This window comes from Chamaea fasciata, unplaced genomic scaffold, assembly GCF_029207755.1.
Source record: "Chamaea fasciata isolate MVZ Bird 193981 ecotype frontalis unplaced genomic scaffold, bChaFas1.0.hap1 SCAF_24, whole genome shotgun sequence".
Taxonomy (NCBI): domain Eukaryota; kingdom Metazoa; phylum Chordata; class Aves; order Passeriformes; family Sylviidae; genus Chamaea; species Chamaea fasciata.
In genome coordinates this window covers 5,987,010-6,007,505 of record NW_027094109.1, presented here as the reverse complement: position 1 = coordinate 6,007,505, position 20,496 = coordinate 5,987,010, and the positions used below count along the sequence as shown (strand labels likewise).

Below are 20,496 nucleotides of genomic sequence, written 5' to 3'. Positions count from 1 at the left end.
TCCAAGTCCCAAACCAGAGCATCTCTTGGGAACCAACACCTGTTTGTAGAAAGAGGGAAAACCACCTCCTGTGGCTGCAGGGAAAAGTGACAAACAGGTAAAACCCTGTTGGAAATGGGGCATCCAGGGGCAAAATCCCTGCCTGCTCTGTGCTGCTTTGCCAGGCACAGCCCCGACCCCACTGTGCCCCCCGGCAGTGGCAGTGGGTGCCAGGGCAGGAGCCAAGCCCTGAGCAGCCCTGCCCGGGGTCAGCACCTCGGTGCCAAGGGCACGGGTGTTCCTGGGGCCTGCAGAGCCAGCAGGACTCTGAGGGGACAGCGGGAACTGCAGCCCCCCCTGGCTGGGACCGCTCCTGGGCAGTGCAGAGGGCAGGGATGGAGCTGTGCCTGTGTGGCTCAGGGGGGCTGGTGGTCACTCAGAGCCCGGGGGCAGCCCAGCCTGACCTCTGCCCGACCCCAGTGGGGCCGGATGCCCGGAGACCTGTGTCATGCCAGGCTCTGGGAGCAGGGAAGGGCAACTGGCTGCAAACACAGCCGCACTCCAGGAAGCAAAGCCCCGGAGGTGCACGGGGCTGTGACACAAGAGCTGCGAGCCTGAGCTGCTTCCTCAGGGCCTCGGATCTTCAGAGGAAGAGTTGCTCCTGCCTCCTGGGCTGCTCTCCTTTCCACGGCCAGGACCTGCCAGGTGCTCCAGGGACCCAAGCTCTGCCCAGCTCCCACTGCTGCAGCCCGTAAAACATTTTCAGGCTGGAATCTGCCACAGTAGCACAGGCAGCCTCTGGCTGGACCCCACGTCCCACATTCTCTGGGCATTGCACGGACCACGAGGGCTGAGGACGAGCTCCCCACAGCTCCCAGGGGTGCTGGATCCTCAGTGTGGGTGTGGGGAGGGTGCCCCTTACCTGCAGAGGCACAGGTGGATCCCTGGCCAGGATTCCGGGCAGGATCCCTGCTGGCAGGGGTGAGCTGGCACAACGATGGCACAGCTCCCCGAGGAGTTGCAGGTCGTGGGTGCTCTGCAGTGTCCCGCTGGCACAGCCACACACCTGGCAGCAGCAGCAGGACCGTTGAGAAAGCTGGATTTCCACAGCAGAAGGGGCTAATTAGCTGCTCGGCACATCCTGCACACCCAGCAGCTCCAGCATGAGTGTGCAGAGGGAGCCAGCAGCCTCCCCGACCCCAGCCCGCTCCCTGGGCCACCCTCACCCCGCTGGGGCACTGCCTCCTGCACATCCCAACCTCCCTCCCAGCCTGCCAGGCTACAGCAAACTGCTCCATCCCAGAGGGATTGATTCTTCCTGGATAACGACAGATCCATGATCCTCAGCCGTCCCCGAGGTCACCCCACGGTGACCCTCCCATTGCAGCCCGGGGTGACCTTCCCTGGGCACACACTTGCCTTCTCTTTACCTTCCCCCAGCAGTGCCGGCCGTGACCTGGGGCTGGCGGGGACACACAGACCGAGTGACCCGAGAGCACAAACTCTCCTCCTTCCCTCCTCCACCTACTCAAACCTCGGTTTGACAACAACGCGGCGCAACGCGGAAGAGCCGGACAAAGAGCGGGATGGCTGTGGATCCTCTTATCATCAGGAGGAGCAGGAAAAATCAGTCCGTTCACTTCTGATAAGCTATTTGGTGACAGCAGCCCGGCAGGTGAGTCAGCCCCCGTGGCAGATGCTGGGGAGATTACCGCAGGTGGTGGTGCCGCTGATAGACAGGTGTTGTGTTACTGTACAAACCACCGTTCCTGTTTCACAACTCCCCCTGTGGGTTTTAAGGAGGGCCGGGGCGGTCCTGCCCCAGTGCGAGCACGGCGTGGGCACCGAGCGCAGGCACAGGGGTGCGGGAGCATCGCCGGCCGCCTGCAGGGCACCGGGGCAGCCGCAGCCCCGTCGGGTCCCGCACTGGGGACGTTTGCCGGGTTTCCGCAGGCGGAGGGACCGCGCCGGAGCTGGACGGACATGGTGAGTCTGTGGCAGCGCTGCCCGCGGCCCCGGGATGGGCACCAGCCCCCCGCGCTCCCCGTGCCCGGCTGCACTCACAGCCAGCAGAGGTTCTGAGGGGATGGGGCAGCCCAGGCCCAAGGAGCTGCTGCTGCTCGCCGGCCCCGGCAGCAGCCAAGGAAAGGTTTTCCCCCTGTTCCTCACACCCCTCCGTGCCTGGGTACGGTGCTTGGGTACGCCCATGAACTCTGGCTCCCAAGTTTCTGGGGCTGCCTTTCCTTCTCCTGGCCCGGGGAGCAGATGAGCAAGGCAGTGCCCCCCATGTCAAGGGGAACAGGACCTTCTGAAGGGTCTTGTCCCTCTCCTGGGCACCGCCTGGGTGAGAGCCAGGCCCTCCCAGCCCCCAGCAGAGCTTCCACCGCGGCACTGCTGGCACCTCTGCTCAGCACAGGGGACACACCTGCAGGAAAAGCCATGGCCACCAAACCCCAGGCTGGCCACCAAACCCCAGGCTGGCATGTGGTCCCTCCCTGGGAGGGAGACACATCCCCAGGAGGGCAGATACGTATGACCAAGCTCACCGGGCACTGCGAAACCCTCCAGCAGCAGCACCCTGGGACATCAGCCCCTCCAGGATGGGGAGCTCACTCCCTGCAGTGCCTACACACACCCACGGGTTAAATCCCCGCAGCCAAGGAGCCACCCTCAGGATCTGATCACCCTGTGAGCTTGGTTTGGTGGAGGAATGTCCCACCTGCTCCTCAGGGAGGGACAAAGCCCAGCTCAGCACAGCCTGCAGCCCCCCAGCATGGATTCCCTGTGGAAAAGGGGTGAAGAGGCTCATCAGAACTCCACGCCAGAACTCCATGGCTCTTGGGCTGGCACTCACACAGAGGGAGCCTGGAATGGCCCTGGTGACTTGGAGCGCTCCCGGGAGAACACAGCAAGGGAGCTCAATTAGTTACGGTAGCATTGAGTTCTGCAGGAACTCCTGGGCCTCCAACTCCACGCAGGAGCGGGCACGGCCCTCGCCTTGGATTTAACCAGTGCAGCTCTAGCTCCTAGTGTGGGTTTGAGAGAGGCAGCTCCAAGCTCAGAACCCCTTTGAAACAGAAGAAGCTCATGGACTGAAGAAATTGCAGAAAAAACCACCAAAACCCAAAAGCCCAATCATCACTCATCTCATCTGCACCCACACCAGACCCGGTGTCTCGGAAAGGAGCCCAGCAGAGGATGACATGATGGGGACAATATGGGCACTGTGGGGACAGAGGGGACGCCGTGCTGCTGCAGTGGGGCCTGGAGGATCCATCACGACCTGGGACCGTTCCCGCAGGGAACCGTTAGGATCCCATTATCCAGGTGGTGCCTGCCCAGGCCCACGGTGACACAGGAGGTCAGCATGAGGAAGGACCAGCCCCACGTGCCCTGGGCTGCCTGGGCTGGCAGATGTTGGTGCAGCATTACAAAACTCCCAGGCCTCCAGGGGTTCATCCCTTCTCCGCAGGGAAGAGGCTCAGGAAGGGCAGCCCGAGTGGGAGATGCAGGACACAGGTTCCCCTCGCCATCCTGCCCTCCTGCTCCCAGCAGCTCCCTGCCACCAGGAAACAGGCTCTGCACCCCAGGAGCTGAGCAGAGCCCGTCCAGGGCTGGGGAATTTGGCACAAGCTGCCAGCACTTGGCACGGGTGCCAGCTGAGCCTGGCTTTGGGGGAAAGGCTGCTGGCATTTCCTCCAAGAGCCAGACACCAACATGCTGGGACACAGCCACACGGCACCAGGCAGGATCCAGTCCTCCCCTGCACAGGTCACTTCTTGTTCCCAAAACCGGCAGCCCCAGCCGTGCTGCAGGGACACGACAGGGAGGCAACACTTCCTGGCTCACGAGGCCAACCTGCCTTTGTGAGCTAACGCAGGGATAAAGGCTTGGCACTTGCTGTAAAGCCCTGCAGGAAGAGCACTGTGTGCATGGCTAAACACGCCCTGGCACTGTGACCCGGACAGAGAGGGCTCACCTCTCCTCTGACCTTGGCACACAGCCCCCTGCAGCTGTGCCACATCCCCAGTGCCCCCACACTGCCCTCTGCCAGGCCCCGGCCTCTGAGCCCTGGGGTGGCACAGGGACCTCTGCTCCCACTGGATGTGACAAACACCATCATGTCCAGACCCGTGCTGCTCTTGCAGTTCAGCACTTGGAGCAAAGGCTTCCAAAGCCCAAACCCTCCTGGACTGTGCAGCTGGATCTGTGGGTTTGTCACAGCGGGTTTAACCATCCTTACCTCTGTTCATGCCAAAACCTTCTCTCACCTGTGGTGGCAGAGTCCAGAAGCAGCAGCAGAAGAGAAGAGCTCGCTGGGGCTGGCAGGGCACGGAAGGGACCAGGCTCAGTGGAGCAGGAACACCTTTAGAAGCGGCTGCTGTGTGGCACGGCACAACCACACCTGGAAAACACGGGTCAGACACCTGCAGCGCCCACCTGAACCCTCCCAAAGGGGCTTCAGCCCAGCACCGAGCACGGGCTCACAGCACCTGGGGGTTTCTCCCACAAGGAGCTGTTACAGCAGGATAATTTTGAGGAGCTCAAGCGGATCGATGCCTGAGTCATCCCCGCTCCAGCCCTGGCTGTGTTTATCCCGTGTCTTAGCAGCGGCACAGCCCTCCCTCCTCCCCGCCCTGGGAGTGCTGGCTCCCCTGGCTCGGGCTGGTTCCTCCTGCAGCCCCGTGGGGAGCACCAGGGCTGTGCCAGCCCGGCTGTGACCCTGCTGCAGACACAGCCCCTCGCCGTGACGTGTCCGTGAGCCGCAGCCCCGCAGGCGTGTGTATTTTGAGTCAGGGTTTCTCTGCACATCGGAAGGCGCCTCTTTCGCAACATCTGTGACTTTTTAAGCCTCTGGCGCGTTAATGACAGCAACTGCCCCATTCAGAGCCAGTTACTGGAATTGCACAGGTGGTGTCTGTGGGAAGAAGGCAGCAGGTGACCCTGGGTGACCGCAGAGCCGGGCGTTGTCACGGCAGGACCTGCCACCCCCATTCCCAGCAGCTCTAAGGCCAGCTCAGGTGAAGGCCGGGGCAGTTTCCCTGCTCATCCCTGCTGCCCTCCCTGGGCTGTGAGCTCACCACGGGGCCAGCTACCTTCACTACAATGGCCCTCCCACCTTGTAGCTGCTTTTTGCCTGCAGTTTCAGCCTGTAACTGGTTTTCCCCTCTGGTTTGCAGGACTCGGCCTCGGAGCGGCTCAACGGCAGAGGTAACACCGGTGGGAGCTGGGAGAGGTGATGGTGCCAGGCTGAGCCCGGCCACGCAGGGTCACCCTCCTCTGTGTTGCAGGTCCCTCCACGAGACCCAAATCCTCCAGGGCACCGGAGTCCTTCAAGCGGGTGGGGATCCTCGTCCTGGCCGTGGTGCTCACCCTCGCCTGCCTGGTCGCCATCGGGTTCCTGGGTACAGCTCCTGATCTCTGTCCCCCTCCTTTCCCATGGCCACGGCTCAGCAAACACATTCCCAGCCCCCTGCTGATCCCCCGTGCCAGCCCCGAGCCTGCCCAGGAGCTGGAGCTCTGCACTGAGCCCCCCTCTCCCTCCAGTGAAGATTTACCTGGACAACCACTACCTGTTCTGCAAGCAGCCCCTGAAGCTGGTGCCACTGAAGCGGGTGTGTGACGGGCAGCTGGACTGTCTGCAGGGCGAGGATGAGGCCAACTGTCCCCAGTGGGTCCCCGAGGGGCCACCAGCCGGGGGTGAGTGCAGGACACCCCTCCAGAGCTCCGGGGGCTGGGCTGCTGCGGCCAAAGCTGACTGTGTGTGTGCCTCCAGCCCGTGTTTCCAAAGACAGATCCATCCTGCAGGTGCTCCACAGCCACACGGGAGCCTGGTCCTGTGTGTGCCACGACCACTTCACCCCGGAGCTGGCCAGAGCTGCCTGTGAGCAGATGGGCTACAGCAGGTACCCGGCTGCTCCCCCTTCCCTCTGCCTTAAAAGCTCCTCTGGAGAAGGGCTCTGCTTGTCTGTGAAGCACTCAGAGCTCTGCACTACTGGTTTCAGTCCATCCCCAGCACGCAGAGCGCTCCGTGATTCCCCAGGAGCTGGCTCGGAGCCCCGGCAGCCTCGCATGGGAGCAGAGTGCTGTGCCCTGCTCTGCCACAGCCCACAGGCACCCTGCCCTGCTCCTGCTCTGCCTCCATCCCCCCTACCCGCAGCCTTGCCCTCCCCAGAGCAGCTCAGGATCTCCCTGCCAACACAACTCACCTGGGGAGGGAGGCTCAGGGCCCGGCACTTACCTTTCTATGATGGGTTCTGGTGTTTGAGCCACTGTAGGAGCTCAGGCTGAGTCAAATCTGGCATTTTCCAGGCCCAAAATGTCAGTGATTGAGGCTTTGAACACAGGTCTCAAATGTCACAACAGCAAGGACCCCCCGAGTTCTCCCAGAGCCTCCTGCTCACTCCTCTGCACGGCAGGGAACGCTCTCCCCTCCTTCAGTTGCTCCTGGCCCTGTTCCTGGGCTCAGTGTCTGTGACATCCCCACTATGGCATCCCTGTCCCTTTTCCCATGGGATCCAGGCTCCCGAGGTGCTGAGGCACCGGTGCCTGTCCTCCCCCACCCCTGAAGCCCTGTCCCCCGTGTCTTCCAGCACCCCAACTTTCCAGGGCGTGGAGGTGAGCGCGGGGCAGCCGCTGCCTCCTCGTGAGGTCGTGCTGAGCAACGGGAGCCTCCAGGTGCTGGAGCCAGGCAGGTGAGTGGGGACTGCGTGGAGCCCGAGCAGGAGGAGCCTGTGGTGCCTGGCAGGGGAGGCAAATCCAGTTTTTTCCTCCCTCTTGCAGGAAATGCCTCTCGGGGTTGGTTGTGTCACTCTTCTGTTCCAGTAAGTACCGTGGTGGTGGCAGGACCTTCTGGGCACTGGGGCCTCTTCCTGCTCCAGGTCCTGGCTGCTGGCACGGCCCGGTGGGAGTGTGGCTCCATCCCAGGCCCATTCCGCAGTGTGTGCACGAGGAAAGGCGGATTTAATTACCGCCAGCCTCGTTAAGCCGGCACAAACCTCCCAGAAATGAAACACCTCAGGGAGGCTTACCCAGCTGCCACCATGGGTTTGCTTTTACCGAAGTGAACCCAATCAGGCGAATTACGCTGATTAAAGTAATTATCTCGGGGGGCTGGAGCAGGCAGGGGATGGCTGGACCCCTTCCAGGAAGCCTGGGGAGCAGACAAGCGAGGCAGTGGGGTGACAGTGGGGGACAGAGGGGATGGGGCACTCTGGCCACGCTGCTGCCCCTGGGAGCCTCCGTTTGCTCTGTCCCTGTCCCAGCCAAGGTGTCCCCTCACAGACTGCGGGCAGAGCGTGAGGACCCCGCGGGTGCTGGGGGGCAGCCCGGCCGCCATCGAGGCGTGGCCCTGGCAGGTGAGCCTGCAGTACAGGAAGGAGCACATCTGCGGGGGCAGCATCATCGCGCCCGGCTGGGTGCTGACGGCCGCGCACTGCTTCAAGTGAGTGGGGACCCCCCCCTGCGTGCTGCTTAATTGCCCCGTAATTAACACTCTGCACAGGGCTCTGTGCCGGTCCCCGCGGGGGGGGACACGCGGTGACAGCGCTGTCTGCGCACAGGAACAACCCCATCATCCAGAGCTGGCGTGTGAAGGCCGGCTCCGACCTCCTGTCGGGCGCTGCCACCATCGCCGTGGAGAAGGTGTTCCTGGCGGAGGTGACACCTGCGTCCCCCAAGGACAACGACATCGCCCTGGTGAAGCTGCGCTCCCCTGTGCGTGACTCAGGTGAGCCTGCTGCGGGCAGGAGTCACAGGTGTCCCCCGACGGCACCGAGCACGGGGCTGGGATGGGGATTCCCGGCCTGGCAGCATTCCGTGGGCACCGAGGGCTGGAGCAGGGAGTGGGTGCCCAGCTGGGGGCTGTCCCCAGCCGGTCTGGGCCCCTCCCCTGTGAGCCCCCGCTCAGATCTCCTCTCCAGACAGCACCAAGCCCATCTGCCTGCCCTATTTTGATGAGGAGCTGGTGCCGGGCACACCCCTGTGGGTGATCGGCTGGGGCTACACGGAGGAGCACGGTGAGTGGCACAGCACGACAGGGGGTGACAGGGACAAGGCAGAGCCCCCCAGCACGGCACAGGGGGTTAGAGGGCTCCTTGCTCGGCCCGGGTCCCTCTGAGAGGCCGTGTGTCACCCAGGGAAGCTGTCGGAGCGCCTGCAGCAGGCCGAGGTGGAGCTCATCGACGAGCGGAGCTGCAACCTGGCCGCCTACCACGGCGATGTCACCGACAGGATGCTGTGTGCCGGCCTGCCCCAGGGCGGCGTGGACACCTGCCAGGTGCGGGCCTGGGCCGGACGGAGGGCTGGGTGGGTCCGTACCCATCCCTGAGGGAGGAGCTGTTTTGGGGACTGCTGCTGGCAGCACTGTCACTCTGCGGGGCCATCCTGGGGGTCTGTCCTTCGCAGGGGGACAGCGGTGGGCCCCTCCTGTACTCGGGCGGGCACTGGCAGGTCGTGGGCATCGTCAGCTGGGGCCAGGGCTGCGGGACCCCCAGCACGCCTGGCGTCTACACCAGTGTCCGCGCCTACCTGGACTGGATCTACGCCGTGCGCAGGGTCAGTGCCCGAGTGCTCCTTAGGGACACAGCTGCTTCCCTCTTGCTTTTGGGTGCCCTTTCGAAGCTTTCAATCCCTTCTGTGCCTCTCTGTCCCCGCAGTCGGAGCTCTGAGACCTGCCGGAACAGGTCCCTGCTTGCCCCGAGCCTCCCTTCCCAGCCCTCTGCCCTTGCTCTGGCAGCAACAGGGACATGGATCTCCAGGCATGGAAGGTGAGCAGAGGCTCCCAAAGCCTCGCTGGCAGCTGTGATTCAGGGTGCCAGAGTCCAGCCAAGGAGGCAAAGGGTGACTTGGAGTGACGGCCACTGATCCTGTGAAGGAATCTCACTGGCTCAAGCTCCCTTCCGGAGAAAGATTAATTTATTACCCTGTGCTGACCCCGCTGTGGCAGGATGGCTCCTGGGGGGCCAAGCTGCTGTCAGCTCACTCCTGTTGTACAGAGAGAAATGATGTTTGTGCTCTAGAGTGGCGCCCTATTCCCATTAAAGGAAAAGATCTGTTTTTTCACACATTTGTTTTTCATCCTGCTTCCTGACGGGGTCGTTTTTACTCAGTCCTCTCCCAGACCTAAACAGACTCCCACAGCAACCCCAAACCACGGCGAAGTTCTCTAGTAAACGTAAACTTTATTTCATTCAAGGCAAAGCTAACTAAACCTCTACAGTGCAAAGATGTGCTGTAAGTCATCACACAGCCCGGCGCACACACACCCTGTGCTTACACCCACGTTCCTCCCACACAGCTTCACATCTGCTTGGACACATGTGTCCATGGCAGCACGCACCCCCGGGGGGACCCCCAAAAGCCTCTGCAGCCCGCTCCCCCGGAGCACCCGTGTGCACGTGGAGTTACGCTCCTAAAACCGCTTATGTGGACTTTTCCCATCGAGCCAGAGGAGTACTCCATGCATAGTGCAGCATTGCATATCCGGCGGGAAGTGGAGCTGCGTCCACGCGCCGGCTAAAAAAAGGCCAACAGGTTAGGACAGCTAAAAATAGTTCTTTAAAAAACTCCCTCCCTCGCCTCGCTGTCCTCCCCCGCGGGAGGGCTCCTCCAAGGGCGGGCCGGGGGTCTCTCGGGGTGACTGGGAGGTCTCACTCTCCTCCCGGGCTGTCACAGGTGGCGGTGGCGTGTCACAGCACCCGGCACCGGAGCGCCTTCCCCCCCGGGGCTGTGGCAGAGCCGAGCAGGGCACCTCACAACTCCAGAGAGACAGCTCAGAGTGGCTGTTCCCAGCTTGCGGGTGGGGACACTGGAGCACAGAGAGGTCAAGTGATTGGCCTGAGGGTCTCACAGACCCTCAGAGAGAAGATCAAGATCCCACTGACTCCCACTTGCCCGTCTCATCAAGAGCCAAGGGAACCTGCCTGGGGCCAGGTGCCAGTACCTGTCCCATGTCCCCTCTCCCGAGCACATGGCCCTGCTCCAGTGGGTGTCCTCAAGCCCAGCCTGGGGTGACCAGCCCGCTGTGCACCCGCACCTCCAGAGAAAGAGCACCCAGTCTTTCCTCGTCCACCTTGGCCACCAAATCCTCGCCTACCTCCCACTCCAGCCCCTCTGCCAGGGCACAAGCCCCCACAGCAAGTCACAGCTCAGCTGTGAGTCCCAATTTACTGTGGGGACGGGGGAGCTGCCTGTCCTGCAGCTTCACTGTCAGACACCTGCAAATTGGAGAAATAGGGAACAAATCGTATTTTAAAGGGGATTGTCAACCTCAGTTGTAGCTCGCTCACTTTGTGTCTCACATCCCTGTGGCACCCCTCATCCCAGAGCACTTCACCATCCCAGCCAAGGAAACCTCACACCCACCCCGTGAGGTAGAGCAGTATTATTGCCCCCATTTTACAGTTGGGGAAACTGAGGCGTGGAGAGGCAGAGCAACTTGCCCAGGGTTGCCCAGCGGGCCGGTGGCCCAGCCCTGGCCCAGCTCCCCTCGCCGGGGCTCGGCTGTGCTCCCTCCCTGCATGGCCAAGGACACCACGGCGAAAGGGAAACTCACTTGGCTGCTTTCCCCCTGGAATCTCATACAAAAACATCCAGGTAACGAGCTCAGCCTTGGCACCAGCACCAAAAGCGTCGCTGCTCCAAGTGCTGAGCTCCAGAGCGAGGGGAGGGGGCAGCACAAAGCCCAGGAGCGCTCCCGGGATGGCGGCCTGCGAGGAGCCCCCTGCTCCCTGCGCGGGGACAAAGCCGGGGTGGAATGAGGCACCTCACCCCACCACAGGCCGGCGGCGACCCTGGGGCACGGCCAGTCCCCCCAGCACAGCCAGGGGCCTGTCACTGATTTGGTTCTCCAGTGTGCTTATCACAGCCCTGCTTCCTGCCGTCCTCCTGCGCCACTCCATCTGCACGGCCCGCTCTGAGCATCCTTGCCCTGTTCCAGAAACCTTCTGGGTGCAGCAGGCAGCTGCCAGCCGCCCCAGCTCAGCACCTCCAGCACCCAGCCTGCCACCCCACGCTCCCCACCCCGGGCACGCCGGGACCCCCGGTGCCCTGCACCCGGCCCCGGCTCTGCCTCCTCTTGCCTGTGCTCAGAGCGGAGCCTGCGGCTCCCTCTGCCCCAGCAGCCTCCCAGTCCGAGTCCGCGAGAAGCTCCCAGTCCCCCCGGCAGCCGCAGCCTTGTCCGAGAAGCAGTGCAGGTTGCAGGCACGTGTGTAATAGAAACATGTCTCAAGCGCTGGCAGTTCGGAAAGAAAACAAAAGGGGAAGGCTCGTCCCGTGCCCAGGATCCCGCAGCGGGCTGGGGAGGGCGCGGGGCGCCGCTGCTTTGTTCATGCCTTTGGTGGTGCTTTTTGTTCCGCCTTGGAGCCGGCCAGGCCATTCTCGGTGTTGTCGTTCCCTGACGAGCTCACCAGACACTCCTTCCTGCACACGGGGAGAGCACAGGGCAGCTGACAGCCCCCCTGAGCCCGGCCCCGCTCACCGCGAGCACCCGGCAGCACCCCCGCACTCACTTCCCGTCCTGCGTCTTCTTGATGATGAACAGGACCACCCTCTTGATGAGCATGAAGAGGATGAGGAGGCCGATGAGCCCCCCCACCACGCCCACGATGATGAGGGTCACAGTGTTGTCTGTCTCCACCACTGCGGGAGAGAAGGTGCTGAGGGGGCTGGGGAGGGGAGCGGGGGGCTCCCAGCTGCACGTCCCACCCCAAAACCCCACAACCTCCTCCACCCGAGGCTTCCAGAGGGGTCAGCCACCTCCATGCACCACCACAGCAGCCAAGCAAGGAACCTGTCACTCTGTGTTGGCACGTCCCCCAGTCCAGCGCCACCCACCCTAGTGGCCACACTCACTCTTGTGGACCACGGTGAGGAAGATGGTGGCATTGTGCTGGGCATTCCTCTCCTTGGGGTTCTTGACGTGGCAGGTGTACTTGCCAGCGTCGCTGAACTCCACGCCGTTCAGCACGATGGAGATGTTGTTGTCCTTCTTGGTGGTGGAGCCGACAAACTCCACCCGCGGGTTGTGCCAGATGGGCGTGGGCTCCGTGGCTTTGCTCTTTATCTTCCCCTGGTAAATCTGCAGAGGCGGGGGGGGCAGGATCAGCCGGGTGAGGGAAAGGCTCACGTTCTGCTGATGGTGCCCAGACTCAGCTCTGCACACACAGACCGCCCCACCAAATGTCCCACTAAACCCCGCTAAAGCAGGGCTGGCCGTGGAGAGGAACCTGATGCACACCCTGCTGGAGAGCAGCAGATCTGACCTGCCCTGAAGTGATGGAAGAGACCATGCAAAAAAATGAGAGATCCCCAGAGAAAGTGAGCTCCTTTGCTGGCCAGAAGTGCTCTAAAGCAGTCCTCCTGCTGAGGAATTCAGGAGCCAAATATTCCCAGTAGGAAGCAAATCTATACAGAACCTTTCATATTTCAAAGCAAGCGAAGGAGAAGGAAATGAACCATATTTTGCCCTAAATGCAGATTTGCACCTGAACAGCCAATTCATGAAGACAAATGAGCCTGTGGGCAGCAGCAGATCTAGAACAGCTTTGTGCCAAAAGCACGACGTTCTGGGGTATTTGAGTCACTCCCCTTGCACAGCCTTGCCCTCCCCAGAGCTGTGACACTCGGAGAGAAGGACATCCTGCACGAGGAGAAAGGGAACTGCGAGGACTGCAGCGGGGAAACACAACAGGACCTGCCAGGAAAGCAGAGGCAGGGCCCAGGGAGCCACCCACCAGCTCTGTCGTGTTGAAATACCATGAGAAGACCAGGTCCTGGAAGCCTATGCAGGTGGTGAAGACACAGGGCAGCAGGACATTGGAGTTATTCAGAGCCATCACCGTGTTGGTCTTCCCCACCGACACCTCCAAGGCCAAGGTGATGGCAAAGACGTGCAAACCTGGCAGGGAGAGGGGAGGAGAGAGTGAGGCCAAGGCTTTGTCACACCTCGTCCCCTTTGGCATTCCAGGGGCAGAGGCGCCTGTCCCCAGCCCTAGAACGGCTCTGTGACAGAGGGGACCTGCTCCTGCAGGAACCGGGGCTGGGTCACCCACAGAGACAGTGCGGCCTCAAAGGGAACCAGAATATCCCCACGAATAAAGCGTGCAAATGAGAGCCCTGATTTGCATGTTATCCACAGGCCTCCAGCTAGACCTTAAAGGGGGAGAAAAAAAGCCAAGGCGAAGCAGAGCTCTGTTCTTCAGGCGGGAGCTGGAGCAGTAATTAGCGTGGCTGTCCTGGCCGCCTGCCACCCGCTGGCCCTCCCGCAGCCCTGCCCGGCCCTCCGGAGCAGCCCCCTCATGCCCAGCAGGGAGAGGGAGCCCCAGCTCCCCCTGGAGCTGCCAGATGACCTTCAAACTGCAGGATGCAGCTCTCCTCCCGCTCCTCGCCTCCCTGCGAGCAGGGAGAGAGGAGCAGGTAGGAGCCCAGCTGCAGCTGAACACTCCTGGGGTGCAGGGACTGGCACTGCGCTGGGCGGGGCACCACTGACCCCACGGATCCTTTCTGGGAGCACGGGGATGATGTGGACTTTGCCGGAGGAGCAGCCCCGCTCCCCATCCCCAGCCCAGCACGGCCCCGTCCCGTTTGTGTGGTGTGGCATGGCTGAGATGTGACATGGCCCAGCAAAGCACTGTCCTCCCCTCTCCCAGACCTCAGCCACCCCTGCAGAGCTTTCCCCGGGCACAGAGTCTGGGGGACACAGCTTTTCCCACGGCCACAAGCCAATCCCCAGCTGCCCAACACCTCAAGTCGGACACGCTGCCCTCAGCCTGGGACTCGCCTCTCTCTGCAGCCGCCTCAGCTGCTGATTTATTCTCCCACACAAGCCGGTGCTAACAACTCCCCAGGCACGTCGCAGCCGGAGCCAAGCCTGCGAGCCCTGCATCCTGGGCTCCGGGCCCTGCTGCAGTGCTGCATTGCAAGCACTGCAGGCGAGGAGTTATTTAACTTTACACAGAAGCACTCCTCATTTTGCTCGAGAGGCCGGAGCTAACGTCAGGGAGTGGTTCCCGGCAGATGGAATCTCCTGCAGCTGTCAGGCTCCTGGAGCAGCCCTGGGGATGCTACAGAGGGGACTTCACAGGCAGGAGTGTCCCAGGGGACAGGAGCTGTCCCCCTGGAGCAGGGGTTGGCACAGGGATGTCTGGCTCTGCAGGTACGTCTGAGCCTGCAGCGTGCTGCAAGCGGACACTCACTCTCAGGAAAGATGATTCCTTGCAGCTTGTGACACTTTAAAACCTGTCTGCCACCCTTGGAGTGCAATCTGAATTGAGCGTGTGGGGTAAATGGAGGCTGACCTTGTTCCTGCCATCCTGCGCTCTCAGGAAGACAGAATTGATACGTTACCACTAAATAAAGCACCGAGGAAAACACGCTGGGGGGGAGCACTGCCTGAACCTGCCGCACATCAGCTCCCAGCGCTGCTCTCCCATCCCCTCCCAAAGCTGCTGCACTCCACAGCACCAGAGCCCCAACCTTCAGGGCCGCTCCCCTGGGGGCTCCAGGCTCCCTCCTGTGCCTCCAGTTTTTCCCAAGAGAAACAGGGAAGCAGGGAGCAGCCACTCCTGCTGCTGCCAGAGCCTCGGTTGCCTGCGCTTTGCTCTTGCAGAGGGAGAGCCCCCCATGGTGCGGGGGCTCACTGAGCACCGTGCTCACCCCTGTCGGCCTGCCATCTGTGGGAAAGCTGCTGTAGGAAAACTTTGACTGCCCGTGGAAGTCAGCCTGACGTCCTGGCGCAGGCAGCACACCATGCCTGCCAGGCTGGCCGGGCTCCTCTCCAGCGGGGCTCAAAGAGAGGAGCTCCTTGGCCAGCCCGAGGCCAGGTTCGGCGTGCTCCGGGACAGGGCACGCGGCCCTCACCCGTCCCGTGCCAGGGGCGGTGCCGCAGGCGCAGCCGGGAGCCCGTTGCCGCTCCCTGAGGATCACAGCATCCCCAAAACCTACAGAGACCTGCCCTGCGCTCCCCTGCCCACTGCCCTCTCCAGCTCCCAGCCCACCTGAGCGACTTGTGGGACCAGGGTCCCACCTCCACGCCCTGGACCCCAGAGCCCCAAAATGGTCTCAAGCATCTCTGAGTCTCTCCTACCACCCCAGTGCCAGCTCAGGTGCTGGCACCCAAACCTTGCAGGGTGTCAGGTACTTACATGCTTTCTTTGTGTCTCCAGCATCCTTTAACTTAAGAACTTTGCCCTCTAAAATGCCTCCCACGGGAGTGCCCCAGCAGCAAGCGCTGCACAGCCAGCCCTGGGTTCCGGGCTGACACGGGGATGACCCACGGGAGCGGGAGTGCAGCGGGTGCGTGAGGCTGATGCGGGTGGCTGGAGCCTGGCCCAGGTGTGCAGCGGGGAGGGGACGGCTGCCAGCCCCTCCCTGCACCCTGTGACGGGGGATCTCGGGCACCCCTGCACGCAGGGCTGGGCATCATGCTCCAAGCAGCGGCCCTGCAGCGCGGGTCGGTCCCCGCGCCAGGGACAAGCACATGCGGATGTGGTCGTTGTACCGAACGAACCGTAAGACAATGACCTGTCGGCGGGCGTGCTGGCGCTGAAGCAGTGCATGGCCTCCCCCGGTCCCGGGCAGGCAGGCAGCGCGGTCCCCGCTGGCCGGGCAGCGCAGGAGCGGGGCAAAGCGGGGTGCAGCCGCAGTGCTCGCAGGAGAAGCGCTGGCGACGGGAGCGCCGGTGCGGGCAGGGCAGGGGCTGGAGCCGGGACTTCGGAGCTGGGGTTCGGCTGCGAAGTCACCTTGGCCAAGTGACTTATCCCCGACGCTCCGGACCGTCCGTCTGCAGAGCGGAGAGCGGCGTTAGCGCCCGCGGGCGGCATCCCCGGGCGCGGCGGGCGGGGTGCAGGGGCTGGGCGCGGAGCGGGGACCCCCGCCTGGGGCTGCCGCGGGTCTCCGGGGCAGGGTTCCCGGGGCCGGGGAGCCGGGGTTGGGGGGGACACAGGAGTCGGGCGGTACCCGGAGGGGTCCCCGCAGCCCCCCGCGCCCCTTACCCAGGAGCGCGGCCAGCAGGCACGGCGCGGCGCGGCGGCGAGCGGCGGGCGAGCCCGGGGCCATGGCTGCAGCGCTGGGCAGCGCGGGGCGGTGCGGAGCGGAGCGGTCCCTGCTGCCCGCAGCGCCCGGCTCTGGCCGCCCCCGCGGAGGGCGAGCGGCGCCGGGCGGGGCCGCGCCGGGCGGGGCTGCGCTGAGCCCTCCTCCGCGCTCCTCCGCGCTCCTCCGCAACCCCCCGCGCATCCGCCCGCCCGGGGGATCGGCGAGCGCTCCCTGCACCCGGGGCAGTGACGGTCCCCCTGTGCTCGGCACTGGTGAAGCCGCATCCCCAACCCCGGGTGCACTTTCGGGCCCCTCGAAAGAAGGACATGGAGGTGCTGGAGTGTGTCCAGAGAAGGGGCTGGAGAACCAGTCGGATGAGGAGAGGCCGAGGGAGCTGGGGGGGTTAAACTGGAGAAAAGGAGGTTCGAGGGGATCTTCTGTCTCTCGTCAACTCCCTGACAGGAGGGTGGAGCCAGATGGGGGTCGGGCTTTTCTCCCAGGTAACAAATGACAGGACAAAAGGAAACGGCCTCAAGCTGTGCCAGAGGAGGTTGAGGTTGGGTATTAGGGGAGATTTCTTCACTGAAAGGGTTGTCCAGCCCTGGCACAGGCTGCCCATGGCAGCGGTGGAGTCACCAACCCTGGAAGAGTTCAAAAAACATGGCTGTGGCCCTTGGGGACATGGTTTAGTGATGGCCTTGGCAGTGCTGGCTTAATAGTTGGGCTTGATCTTAGAGGTTTTTTCCAACCTCAGTGATTCCGTGGTGGCCTGGAAACACTGGGCCGCCTTGGGAAGGTGCCAAAGTGCCACTAAGGCTGGTGGCTTCCCAGGACAACAAAACAAGACAAGTCTGGGGCTCAGCTCTCATTCGGAGCACCTCAGCAGTGTGACACCACTGCCCTCCATCCCCACTGCAGACAGCAGACGCAGGTGGGGTACAAAGTCAGACCCCGATGGCTGCAGAGGGACCCGCCCGGCGCCAAAGGGAACACTCTGAGAACTCATTTTTCTCACCGTGATCTCGTTCCGGGATAATTGGCTGCACAAAGGTTCTTGTCTCAGTGACCTTTCCCTCACCCTGGCATCCATTAGGCCCGTCCTTGGAACACCGCATCCAAAAAGAGGCGGCAGGGACCCAACTAATGGAAGCCCCCAAGGCGTGGTGTGGGCAGGCAGAGCTTCACCTCCGTGCCCAGGCCCATTAGACAGCGAGCCCCGTGCTGAGAGCAGCGTTTGCGGGAGGTGACGCATGCCAAAACAGCCGTGGCGGGAAGGGGTGGACGTGCTGCCGCGCTCCTGGAGCAGGAACGGCACTGACTTCTTCTCTGGGCTGCAGTGACATGGGGCACACGTCCTGGAAAAGCTCACCCCAGGGACCAGGCATGGCTCCCCCAATCTGGTTTGTTTGGGTGTGAGAGCAGCTCACCTGCAGGGATGCTGTCTGCATATCTAAGGTGCCACAGCCTGTCACCTTCAGGGCACGCTGAGACTCCCCATCCCCATCCAGCCCCCTTTGCAGCACGAAGCAGCAGAGAGGAGGGAAAGCAGGAGGCTTTGCAGGGCACGGGGACATCCCAGGGGAGCCTGAGAGGATGCCAGCAGTGCCTGTGGGTTGAGGCGTTAGGGCTGCAGCGCTGGCAGGAGAGGCAGGAAAAATACAGGCGGAGCAGGCAGGGCAGCGCTGGCAGCCGGCGCTGCGGGAGCGGCGTGCACGGCTCTGCTGATGCAGCAGAAGGTGCCTTGGCGGGCGGCTGGGATGGATTCAGGGAGGGGATGGATTCAGGGAGGGGATGGAATCAGGGAGGGGATGGAATCAGGGAGCTGATGGATACAGCGAGGTGATGGATACAGCGAGGGGAGCGGAGCCGCAGGCGCCGTGTGGGGACGGGAGGAGGAGGAGTGCAGTGTTTGCTGGAGCATCACTAATTGTGAGAGGGCAGGCAGGGGGACCCGAGGGGGTGCAGGGACGCCTGTCACCCCTGCAAGGGTGCCTGGTGGCTGCTGGGGCCAGAGGCACAGGTGCGGGTGAGTTTGAGGCCAGCATGCAGCACACGGGACCTGCAGCAGCGGGGACATGGAACAGCAGCAGCCCTACCCTGGTGTGGGGGAAGGTGTGGAGGGGCCCCTCCTGGGATGCTCAGGTGCCTGCCGAGTTTGCCTGCACTTGGGATGCAAGTCGGGATGCATTTGGCTAAACTGAGAGTCCTGCCAGCAGAGCCCTAAATCCTTCTGGAGGCAGGAAGGTTGGGAAGCCTGGCTGCAAGTGTCAGCCAGTAAATGCGACAGAGTTCCTGCGGGCACTGGCAGAAACGGGGTGCACTGGGCAGGTGGGCACACAGCCTATTCCGTGCTGCCATGGCCCTGCAGCCACGTGTCCCTGCTGAGCATCCGCCAGAGGTGACAGCACGCCCGGGGCAACCGTGCCCACGCAGCCCCAGAGCTGGGAGCGGGACACCGGCTGTCACCAGCGCCTGATGGAGCTGTCACACTTGGCAGCTCCAGCCGGTCTCCTCGGCCGACTGATCCCGTGTGACATCTGCCACTGCCGCGGGCCTGGGCAGGGGCAGCAGCTGGCCCTGGGGTTTCGGCAGGGCGCAGGTGTCCGGTGGGATCCGGGATTCCTGTGGCTCAGCGGAAACTTGTTCTGCTGAGCCCAGCACTGGGCTGCTGTGTCTGGTTTCAGGGAAGGCGAACACCCTGTGCTCGGACGCTGTCACCTCCCTGGGGGACAGGAAGGAGGGCTCAGGGTGCTGCCAGCTGGCTCACAGCCTGCAGGGGGGCACAGTGGCTGCCTGTGTACCCTCAGTCCCTCTCACCTTGCACTGCCGGAGCTGGGAGGGTTAAAATGCCAGGCTGCTGCTCTCCGAGGAGGGCTCCTGCCTCTCTCCACGTGGGTACCGACCAGGTAGGGCTGAGCAGAGCAGTCGGGCTGCAGCTCCCAGCTGAAGGCAGCAGGCGCAGCGCTGGCCCCGGCTGCCCTGGAGCATCCTGCCAGGGGCTGCCTCAGGAGGACAGTCTCAACCTCCTCCCAAAGCTCCCCGAGCCAGACGATGCTGTGCTCCCGGAGCCGGCAGAGCTCTCCTGCCGATGGAGGGGGAGGAGGAGGTGGCAACGCTGGAACAGAGCTTCCCATCAGCACTTTATATTTACTGCAAGGTCCTCTGGCTGTGACCTTTAAAAGACAAAGGTGGCCTGGCATCCCGGCGGCTGGCAGTGGGCAGGAGGCACCGCAGGGATCGGGGTCTGCAGGACTGTCCTGGCTGGGACAGACTCGCCGGGCTGGAAGCTGAGCGAGAGGTCCCGGGAACAGACTGCGGGTGAGTACCTGGCTGCTTTTGTCATTCCAGCTCTCGGCTGCCTGCAGCTCTGCCTCGGAACGGTGCTTCCCCCTCTCCCTGCGCTGCCGCTGCCTGCTCGCCCCCGCCCGCCGAGCTGCCTGCCCTCCGGAGCGCACAGGTTCCTCAGCCCCTTCCTCGGGCCCTTGAAACACGCAGGGGAAGAGCGGCCGCGTACCCCGGCAGCCACTGCAGAGCATCTGCAAGGATCGCTGAGGCAACCCTGCTGTATCCCAGGAGAAAGTTTGATCCTGACCCGGCACAGCCCGAGGCCACCTCCACCAAACCCTCCCTGTTCTGTCCCCCAAAGCTGCCCTTCACAGCCCTCAGTGCCCCAGACCTCAGTGCCCCAGGCTATTCCCTTTCCAGGTGCCCCCTCTTTACTTCCCAGCCCCGGGAGCAGGGCAGCATTGCAGGGACTGTGGCTCTGAACTCTCCCTGAGACACCCCAGCAGTCCCCTGTGACTCTGCACAGGATCAGGCAGAGGTCCCTGCTGCCTCCCAGCCCCTCTCTTGCTCTGTAACACCAGTAATCCCACCTGGCCCCAGGAAATTTTAGTGTTCTGTAACGAGGAATGTCTGTGGTTCTGGGGAATCCGTGAAGCTCCGGTGCTGGGGGGTTGCTGTCACTGCCCTCCGTCCCCTGCAGTGAGGAGAACTCACCCCTGTTGTGTCCCGCGGGGTCTCCCCTGTCATCCTACTGCTCTCCTCAAGTTTTTCACCAGCGACATTCTAACAAGCATCCTGACAGTGCCGAGGGGTCCCCCATCCCCTCTTTGACCCCCTGGAGCTGGGTGGGGATAACCCTTCGTCCTCCTTGGGGGAGCTGCTGCTCCCTGCACGGTGAAGCTGTTCCCTGCCACGGACTGGGGATCGATTGGCTTCACCCCCTACCCGCCAGCAGCCCGGAGCTGCAGGACTGTGTCAACAGGACACTGCAGGTGATTTGGGTGCCCTTCCTCAGGGAGGGAGAGGTGCTGTGGGGAGCTGGAAGTTTTCCGCAGTGCTGACCCCACGCTGAGGTGTCCAGGGCAGGGACAGGGACACTGGGAGAGCTCGTCCCATTGGCACTGCTGCTGGGAACAGGGAGTGGGCAAGGCTGGCCTGGAAGGTGGAGAGAGGTGATGGCAGTGCCTCGGGGCAGCGTGT

The 20,496-nt window shown here is 63.2% G+C and overlaps 2 protein-coding genes across 2 annotated transcripts; one reads left to right on the top strand and one right to left on the bottom strand.

Annotated features, from left to right (window-relative positions):
* The first annotated feature begins 1,675 nt into the window (after positions 1 to 1,675).
* Positions 1,676 to 8,727, top strand: TMPRSS4 (transmembrane serine protease 4). Its single transcript, XM_066203542.1, is given in 15 exon segments — positions 1,676 to 1,846; positions 1,848 to 1,898; positions 1,900 to 1,965; positions 5,160 to 5,190; positions 5,271 to 5,384; positions 5,527 to 5,679; positions 5,756 to 5,885; positions 6,573 to 6,674; positions 6,763 to 6,803; positions 7,264 to 7,423; positions 7,542 to 7,708; positions 7,902 to 7,997; positions 8,118 to 8,257; positions 8,386 to 8,535; positions 8,637 to 8,727. Coding segments are annotated over 15 exon segments (1,584 nt in total). The 3' UTR covers positions 8,649 to 8,727.
* A 168-nt stretch (positions 8,728 to 8,895) lies between these two features.
* On the bottom strand, positions 8,896 to 12,864 carry SCN4B (sodium voltage-gated channel beta subunit 4). Its single transcript, XM_066203543.1, has 4 exons — positions 12,714 to 12,864; positions 11,833 to 12,058; positions 11,490 to 11,619; positions 8,896 to 11,400 (listed from the first exon to the last, which is right to left on the bottom strand). The coding sequence occupies exons 1-4, from the start codon at positions 12,813 to 12,815 to the stop codon at positions 11,307 to 11,309; spliced, it is 552 nt and encodes a 183-aa protein (XP_066059640.1). The 5' UTR covers positions 12,816 to 12,864; the 3' UTR covers positions 8,896 to 11,306.
* Between the last annotated feature and the right edge of the window lie 7,632 nt (positions 12,865 to 20,496).